General features: G+C 41.8%; 1 protein-coding gene across 2 annotated transcripts in view; it reads left to right on the plus strand.

The window, feature by feature from the left end:
• Nucleotides 1-1,544: 1,544 nt before the first annotated feature.
• The window catches only part of ntrk3b (neurotrophic tyrosine kinase, receptor, type 3b), a 127,775-nt gene continuing 119,319 nt past the window's right edge, over nucleotides 1,545-10,000 (plus strand). For both annotated transcript variants that reach the window (XM_031587037.2, XM_031587038.2), the window contains exon 1: nucleotides 1,545-2,699. In XM_031587037.2, the coding sequence (XP_031442897.1) occupies nucleotides 2,452-2,699 (248 nt within the window). In that variant the 5' untranslated portion in view covers nucleotides 1,545-2,451. The remainder of the gene's footprint in view (nucleotides 2,700-10,000) is intronic.

Raw genomic sequence — 10,000 nt, forward strand, 5'->3', positions numbered from 1 at the left:
GAACCCTGAACCCTGAACCCTGAACCCTGAGCAGGGCTGGGCTAAGACCAAAAGACCATTAGCAGCATGCACAGCTGAGAGGAACTGAGGATCTCTTTAGTAGTAGTAGTAGTTCTTTATTGTTACACCTCAGCACATAAGCACATACATTTTACAACATGACAGAACTCAAGACTTGCAACGGGGAGGGGGGAGGGGGGAGGGGGGATGAAGGTAAACCAGCGCAAACAAGCAGCCATCCAGTCCTGCAGCCATGGTAGGTGCTAGACATAGACCCGTCTGGCACACAGGGGGTACGAAGCAGGCGAAGGCGTGGGATGGGGGTCGTGGGGTGGTGAATGCATATCTTTACCACTGTGTGAGGGAAGCATTTCTTCTTCCCCAATAGCTGAAGTAAAAATGTTAAAGTAATAAGATGGTGTAAAAATGTCTTTTTCTGCACTGCTAAATGGAGGCAGATATTAGTACGGAAAACATAATTTGCAGCAGACAGCAACTTCACACACATGCTTTAAGTGCCAAGCATGTCGTAAGCCAATAAGCCAGCAGGTTTAGAAATGAGAGGGTCAGAGAAGCATGATTTGTTGAAAAGGAGCAGCTATGTAATGAAGCCTGTATTCCTGTATGTTTTGGGTAACATGATGATGGGCATGACAGGCATGAAACAACATTGAAGTAAAACGATTGGAAATATTGGGGAAATGTTCTACAACAAGGAAGGATTAGTGAGAGGAATAGACTTCAAACACACAGACGTACGGTACCTTACCACAACATCAATGTGCTCATACCACTCAGATAGTTTTATCTCTCCCTAGGTTCTGAAGGACTGGAATCAAGACATGATTGCGTGTCTATAGTATGTCAAATCAGAGTGTATTACTTTACACTCATTTTAGAAGCTGCAATGTTTTACTGCACAATCTTAGAGTAAAGTGTCTGGAGTCTTCCGATTTCTCAACCTCAATCTCAAAGTCACATCCTTGACAGGGATTTTTGGTAGCTGTTTTATTCAGTGTTTCTCTATTACACTGTGATAGCTGTGTGCATGATAGGTTACTCTGTCTCCAAATGACAGACAAATCTGTTTGGTTTCATAAAGCTGTGGCCTTCAGCGGAGACACATACACTATGCAGGTTGTTTGTTGAATTCCATCATCAATAGCTAAATAGAAGCAGTATGCTCTAAATCACAACATAACTTCTCATCTGGCTCATTACTGGCAGAAAGCATTTTTGTCCATAACAAAACTACATCCAGTCTTCTCTAAGAGCAACCTTGTGAGGAGTAAAACACATATACCTAAGTGGCTGTTTGAGAGAGCTGATAGGAGTTAGGGGGATTTACAAAAGCCTGGTGAATCAGGGTTTTAGATGACCATTTGGGGGTTTAATTTCAGCAACTACCCAACAACTTATTCAGAAATTCAGACACTTTTTAATATTTTCTCTTCATGAATCCTAACTGGTCTACTGCTGTTGGATACCTCATTCTACCAGGAAGGAGTTCAAAGAGCTGAGGTCACCAAAGGGAATCTTCCCACGTTCAGTGCTTTGAGGGTGTCTTGTCAAACCGAGGCTACGGTAAGCCAGCACAGTAAGACACCCAGTTGCATCTGATCAGTCCCTTTTCTCTTTTTGCATTGTTTGTCTGAAGTTTGATAAGCAGGGTCGTGTGCAGGTGGGTTTAGACAGCTGCATTCCACAGTTGAGATGTGAGTCACGACTTTCTTCCCCCTCCTGACACTAAACAGAAACGTGTTTCTAAAAAACACCAGTAACCACTGGAGGCAATTTTCTATAGTCCACATAACGGCCTTCATTTGTCGGATGAACAGATTTGCTTTAGAATATTAATATTTCCCCTCTGCGTCACTCTTCCGTGACTCCTCCAATGCTTGGCGACGTCAGTGAGCGGGCTTCGTATCTCCACATTTCGAAGGTGTCAGTCTTGATTCTGCCCAGTAGGTGGGACTTGATGTTTGAAGCACGAACTTGTTCCTACACGCTCTCCTCGGGTATCTTCCTCGTCTGCCGTGTCGGGTAGAGGAGCCGGTCGCAGAAGACACAGACGCTTCTATCATGGACTGTAGTCTTAGGAAAGGAGTGGAGCGATCGAGCCACCGACTGTGATTTTTTGGATATCAGATACCGGATATTTTTCCTTTTGCTTAAAGGTTCCCGGGCTCGAGGATTTAAGTGGAACAATACAGCATTTAGCGATAACAGCTCCGGACTCATGGTCACGGGCGCGCGCGCTCACATATAAACGCATTGCACATACACACTCAAGCTCACATAGACACACACACATATCTATATACGGTCACACAGACACACATCTACGCGCTGACACACACACAAACAGCAACACGAGAGAGCGCTCTTTTTTTTCCCACTGACGGTTTTTGTCTCGTTTGGAGACGAGAACTCCGAACGGAATAAGGAGTCATGGATGTATGGATGGGCTCCGCTCGAAGTCGCTGTTGGTGGAAGGTTTTGTTTTTCTCCCACGTTCTCCAAAGCGCCCTTTGCTCTATGCTTGATTGCCCGCCAACCTGCACCTGTTCGCCGACAGAGATCTACTGCACTAAGTCTGACAATGGCAATTTTTTCCCTTTACTGGCCCTGCAAGAGACCGGAGGCAATGGCAACACCAGCATCGACATTGAGGACCTCTTCAAGAACATCACGTCCATGTAAGTGTTCAGTCCGTGTCAGCTCTCTCGTTAGTGGACAGTGTGTTGTGCTGTGTTTGTGGCAAATTTAAAGAAATCCATTTGAAAAGGACAGATGTGTGTTGGTTAAGTGTTCAGCTTTGTTCACACCAACTCATTTAGCCTATTTGCAGCGCGATAAATCGCCTCCTTTTGTGTTGTGTGGGCAGTTGGCAGGTCGGACTTCTCCTAAATGAGGATGCATTTTCTTAAAGACGTCTGTGAATGCGTTACTGCGGGCTTCCGGGGCATTTGCCTTTCCCATTGATTGAATGGCATTTCATGAAAGGACATGCTATTTAAGTTCGAATGACACCTGAAACTGCTTTATGACTAAAACTAGTATGATACAGTGCCTAAATTCACACTTTGGTGTCCGTAGATACAGGTTGAAATAACGGAGCTGCTCTACTTAACTGGGAGTCATCTAGCATAGGCATTTAATGATAGTGTTTCATGGAATTGTTTTGTCTTAGTGCCACCCTGAATGTATAACTATGCTTTCTTGATATAATCTACGCCAGTTTGTACAACTAATCTCCCTAAAGGCGGCGTTACCTTATCATAGAAGGTTATTTATCGAAATTTGATTCTGATTTCCCAGCAAGTTCATCGAATCCGTTATACAAACCATTGGGAAAATGTGAATGAAATATACCGGATTCTGTCGAAATTGATCGACTCACAAATCTCCCTCTCTCTCTCTCACACACACGCACACGCACACACACTCCCAGGCATTAGCAATGACTTCTTCGTATGCAGCAGTGGGTGAATGCAAACGTGCGGTTTTTCTTTTTTTGGATGACGGGGAGGGGGTGGCGTTGCAGAGACATTGGATTGAATCCATAGCCACTGTGCTGAAACACCTGCAGTTCGCAAGAAGCAAGAGAGCGTCTCGCCTCGCCTCGCCTCGCTTGTCAGCACCCTCCGCGCTGGACAGCTCCCGAGAGAGCGAGCGGAAGGGTTGCGCACTAATTCAGTCAATGATTTTAAACAATGTACACGACTCTCTCTCTCGCTCTCTCTCTCTCTCTCTCTCTCTCTCTCTCTCTCTCTCTCACACACACACACACACACACACACACACACAGCACAGGCATGAATATAATACGCTCATCGATCTATGTCATAATCTCACAATACCAGCCTACATATCTTGATTAGTTGCAGTTTGTTTTCCTTTGTTCTACTTTTATGACTGCAAGATACGCCGTTGTTCTGTACTTCATTATTTTACTTACAATATCTTGATGAAAACTGAGGGTTTGTGTTATTGCAGAGGTGCACATTTAATGCGTGTATTTGCGCGATCCAAGTAGCAGTGGGCTATTCCGGCAGTGAGATAGTGGGGTATCGGCTGAAAGGCTTTATGCCACCCACCAGCTTTATCAGAACGCAGGAAGTGGCGTTGCGAGGTTTGCCCGTAGACTCGTCTTTTTTAAACTAAACGTGTTCCACCCCCGCTCCTACTTCCTATTGGTTATAAATTATCTGACCAGGGGATCACACGGACATTATCCAAATCTATTTCCTGAACAGGATCCTTCCCGGATAGACATATAATCTTAAAGACAACAAATCACTGCATTCCTTTCGATGTCTATCTGGGAGTAATGGGTTTATTGTGAATTAACCCTCATGCTGTGTTCGCAACATGGTTACACTTGTTGTGGTTCCGGTCAGAATTGACCGGCCTGACATAAATATTACCAATGGATTTTTTAAAAACATTTGATTGTTTTAACATTTGTTTTGATTTAAAGCTTTCTAAAGATGCGAGATATTTTCTTTTTGACAGTTTTTCTTTTACCAATTATATATAATTTCTAGTTTTTAAGCCTGCACATACATATAACTAGTGCAAATGTAAATCTCAGGCGTATTAATATTCTGTGTATTTAACAATATATTTAAGAATGAACAACACACATTTAAAGTACGCATAACGTATACATAAAAAAACACACCACTTGTGTCTTCAGTGTGATTTATGAAACACATGCATACCTATTAATTTCAACTTAACTGACTGCATTAAATGTGACATCTGACAACTTTACCATTAATTTTCACTCGTACGACTAAGTATTATAGTCTTGGAAATGCATTTTAAAGGCCCGGTCATGTTTGACCAGGGACACAACAAATGTAAAAAATATACTTATATAATATATATATATATATATATATATATATCAAATTTATGAATGTAAATATGATTTATTCTGTCAATTGAGGTAGGGTGGGGGATGTCATGAATCCTCGTGAGTTTAAGGTGAAAGAAAATATTTATATTTAAGGCGGAAGTTTTCAAACGGTAATTTTTGACCTGAACACAGGATGAAGGTTAGGGATGGATAAAGATAATCTCAAACCAAAGTTTCTCACTGATCTAGCTTGAATAATATTCATTTATATTTAATGTGGAAATAAAGATGGAAATGTAGCATCTAACAAGCACAGACAATGCCATGATTGTAGTTTGAAGGCCTCTTGGTCAAATGTTATCTAACTTAAGAAGTTCACCGCTTAGCACACCCCTGTTCGTGCTACTCTGATCGAGCCAGATGAATCGTGGGATACGACCCTGCATATTCCTCATGGTGGAAGTCTTCTTGATCAGGTAGTCTTCTTTATCATGATGCTTGGCTACACCTGATTAGTACACTTAGCTCTGCCTCTCTGTGCGATGTCCTTTCCCACCTCAGACTTCAAAACAGGGGGTGTGTTTCTGCACCCCTTTGACGGTTGACAATAAGCTAACCATCAAGTTTGTATGAGGCATGAAGCTATCTTTGTGGAACAGTAAGTAGGTCAGACCCTCCATCAGTGAATTAGAAGGAGCAGTGCGTTCGGATCTCTCACTCGCCACAGCTCGCCTCGGCGCGTGGCATTGAAGAGGCCGTCCATGTGACCGGCCCCTGTCTCTTCCCACCACTCCCCCCTCCCTCCCCCTGTCTCTCACTTATCCACACAGCTCCACATTAAAGCAAAATTTAAATGAAGCACCTTCTTTTTCGGCAATCAAAAGGTGCATTCAGAACCTGCATGGGCGATAAAGGCTGTTTGAAGACCGACATTGGAGGGCTTCAATGCAAACTCCGCCAGGCGCTTCGCTCTTTCAAAAGAGAGTGCTTCATTCATTATTATCTTTGTTACCCCATGTCGCATTGGTACCTTTTCAAGATAGGTTGTATAAAGACAGCAGGCACTTAAAGACAACCCCAGGAGAGGGTGCCACCCTGCTTAACAGGAGGAATATCAAACCAACAAACAAACGAAGTTGTCCAATATTAGAAAAATAGATTCATGATCAAACTGCAGTCATTTTGTAGACGCTGCATTATTCAAAGTAATTTTCCATCGCGGTGCAGTGAAACGGACATTCAGGCAGACAGGTTTCCTCGGCGGCCTGTCCCTGAAGGTCACCGATCTTAATTGAAAACATTCAGTTTAGTCTCACTGCGTTCATCATCAGAGGAATATTCCTCCGCCTGCCGTCCCTTGCTGTAGAGGGGCATCCACTCCCTCGCTAATTTCTGACTGAGTCAAAATCCAATACGGCTTCGATCCGGGAAATTTGATAAACTCTTTCTGGCATTAGCGCAGAGTTTTAGGCCACTGAACAATTCTGTGGGTTACGTGGGCATAGAGACCATTCAAATTCACCTCTCTCTCTCTTTCTCTCTCTCTCTCTCTGCCTGTTCAGACACAACCAACCTCTCCCTAAAAATACAGAAGGAATTGCATTAGAGTTCATGTTTGGGAGAACTTTGAATTTGCATTTGAATATAAACATGATCAGTAGCACATAGCCTTGGAACATAGACTGTTGAAAATACTGTTGACCGTGTCTCCGGTGAGTGTGAACGTGGGGGGGATGTATTTTTGAAGTATAGCAATCAACATTCATTTAAATAATTAAAAAGGTTCTCTGTAGCTCCTGCTTAGTAAAACATTGCAGGCATGAAGTGCAAAAGTGACATGCATAGCAGAAGGTGATTCATAAAGGTGGCAGAGAACAGCAGTAGCAACAGAAACACACCACACAATCATTAACTGGACCACAGCACCAGGTGAGTCTCCCTGCCCATGATCCTCACATCACTCCCAGATGCAGTCGCTTATGGTAAACATACCCGTGCACAACAGCTACCATGGCAACATTCAGGTGTGCCCCACACAGCACATGTGAAGACAGGTACCTAGAGAGCGCTGCATACATTCTAACATTGATTCATTCATTAATTGATTGATTGATTGATTGGTTGATTGATTGAGTGATTGATTGATTGAGTGATTGACTTAATTCATTCAACCCAAATAAATTGAGCACCTGGTTACTAATATCATTACATCTTTTCCTGTATGAATGCAGCCATTGATTGATTTATTGACTGGTTGTTGGATTGGTTGATTGATTGATTGATTGATTGATTGATTGATTGATTAATTTATTCCATGGGCACTTAGCGCCTTATCACTAATATGATCAGAGATGAACTTTTTTTCTGTGGGATGTACTAATTAAGATGAGCCATGCTTTAAACTGCCATTAAACTGACAGAAGTGTACACCTAAGGAGTTCTTTTTCAATACGCTGCTTTAAAAAAACTGACTGACACCTTTCAAATTCTGTCTTTGTCAAAGTCATAATGAAATGAGTGCTGAGTTGGCTTTTTTACCCATTCACCCCCGAAGACACACCTGATCCCTGTTTCCTGACTGGGAAGGGTGATGGGGTGGAAACCAACTCAATACTCATTGTAACTTTGTGATAGACAGTCGTCGAAACACGCAAGTGTTTTCAAATAAAGCAGCATATTGAAAAAGAAACTCCTTGGGTGGACACTTTTGTCACATATATGAGCTCCTGCGGTTCCTCTCATTTAACCTGGACAGCTATTACCGTATCCTTAGGTCAGTATCTCTCCAGTATAGTCTGAAGAGTGTGAGAGTGTACTTATTTCAGTATCTCTCCTGTATAATCTGAAGAGTGTGAGAGTGTACTTATTTCAGTATCTCTCCAGTATAATCTGAAGAGTGTGAGAGTGTACTTAGGTCAGTATCTCTCCAGTATAATCTGAAGAGTGTGAGAGCGTATTTAGGTCAGTATCTCTCCAGTGTAATCTAAAGAGTGTATTTAGGTCAGTATCTCTCCAGTGTAATCTGAAGAGTGTGGGAGTGTACTTAGGTCAGTATCTCTCCAGTGTAATCTGAAGAGTATGAGAGTGTATTTAGGTCAGTATCTCTCCAGTGTAATCTGAAGAGTGTGGGAGTGTACTTAGGTCAGTATCTCTCCAGTGTAATCTGAAGAGTGTACTTAGGTCAGTATCTCTCCAGTGTAATCTGAAGAGTGTATTTAGGTCAGTATCTCTCCAGTGTAATCTGAAGAGTGTGGGAGTGTACTTAGGTCAGTATCTCTCCAGTATAATCTGAAGAGTGTGAGAGTGTATTTAGGTCAGTATCTCTCCAGTATAATCTGAAGAGTGTGAGAGTGTACTTAGGTCAGTATCTCTCCAGTGTAATCTAAAGAGTGTGAGAGTGTACTTAGGTCAGTATCTCTCTCCAGTGTAATCTGAAGAGTGTACTTAGGTCAGTATCTCTCCAGTGTAATATGAAGAGTGTGGGAGTGTATTTAGGAGTGTACCTGCCCTGCACTGGTTAAACAGTGACTGCGTGTCATTTCCTGTTGGACCCCCTGATCCCCCCCATGTGACACATGCCATTTGTTGTCCTCCATTATGACCCAGATTGGGGATAAATACCCTTTCTCCACACTGCTGTCCGTTGGCCGGTCCTTCTGTGCCAGTCACTGCTATTAGTCAGGTGGCTTAACAACGCGATCGTGACAAGAGTGATAAAAGCATGAAATTTGGCACACAATTAGCTTATATCCTACTAAAACATATTAGAAGGGGTGCCCAAGTGAAACTGCTCATTTTTTCCTTTTAATGAGATATTAAGTTTTGACCTAAATCAAGATATGCGTTACCTGTGGTCCGATTTTCAAAACGGTTATTTTGCCTAGAAATGCTTACCAAATAAGTAATAAATCAGTTATTTATGCATGTTTGTGTTTTCTTGTTTGTTTTTGATATCCACTAGTTTAAACAAATGTCCCTTTAAGTAGCAAAACAGACAAAAAGACTTGTGCCCGTGCGCGCGCTCATCCAAGATGGCGGGAAAGACGTAATTCTGCTATATCTGTTAGGTAAAACCGTTATTTTACCACCATTTAAAACCATATTTGCATTTGTATCTTTTATATGTATAAGGACTGTAATATTTTATTAAAGATTTGCTTCAACATCATTAAAATAGCACCAACAAAGGCGCATTACAGTACCAGTAGGCTACCGCAGAAAAACGGTAAAATTGGAGCAGATTGAGCGTGTCTTTTCCTACATCAAAACTGATCATATGAGGAATGTGCTGTTATAAATTGACAAATGTGATGATGAAAAATTAACAAGTGAATAGCATTTATCGAGCTTATCGAGTACATAGAAGAATGTAGCTATTAAAAAAGGAACTCATATGTTTAAACTTTCTGAGCTGTCGTTGTACATCAAGAGGCTTGAAGATATTGGAGTTAAGAAAACTATAAATAAAACCAGGTTAATCAATGTCTTGCTAGAACATTACAAAGAGACTCTTTAAGAACAAACTGATGGAAGAAACACCGTTTTAGATTTCCGGGATGCAATAAGCAGGCTATTGAAGGATGCTTTGAAACAACACAACTTTTCAGAAGACGCCGAAATTCTAGCGAGGCCTGCAACAATTGTAGGCTAAGGAAAGACATTTTTGCACACAACGGATTTATTTTTTCTGGGTGCTTTCCAATGGACTGCCATTCAAAATATTAACCGTCAAGCTTAAAGTCTCTCGTTTCTATCATTCTTTATGGTCTCAACATAGAGGATCAAGAGAAGTCTGAAAGCCAGGCATGTTTGGCCAAAACTGGCCAAACTCGCATTTCAGCATCTCGTGAGCCACCCCTACCACTATATGTTGGGCTAAATATGCATAGCTCCACTAGAAGTAAGACATTGATAGAAAAGATATACCAAATGGGCATTTCTGTTTCCTATGATCGTATCATTGAGATAGAATACTGGCTAGAGACGTCTCTTTGCGAGCGCTACAAGGCCAGATTGGAGTGCGCTCATGTTCTTAAGGGCTGAATTTGTGATAAATCGTTGATGAGTGCGTTCACATGAATTCTACAGGCATCAATAATTATAATAATAATAAATACAAGAATATTTGTATCA

The sequence above is a fragment of the Clupea harengus genome, chromosome 20 (genome assembly GCF_900700415.2).
Source record: "Clupea harengus chromosome 20, Ch_v2.0.2, whole genome shotgun sequence".
Lineage (NCBI taxonomy): Eukaryota > Metazoa > Chordata > Actinopteri > Clupeiformes > Clupeidae > Clupea > Clupea harengus.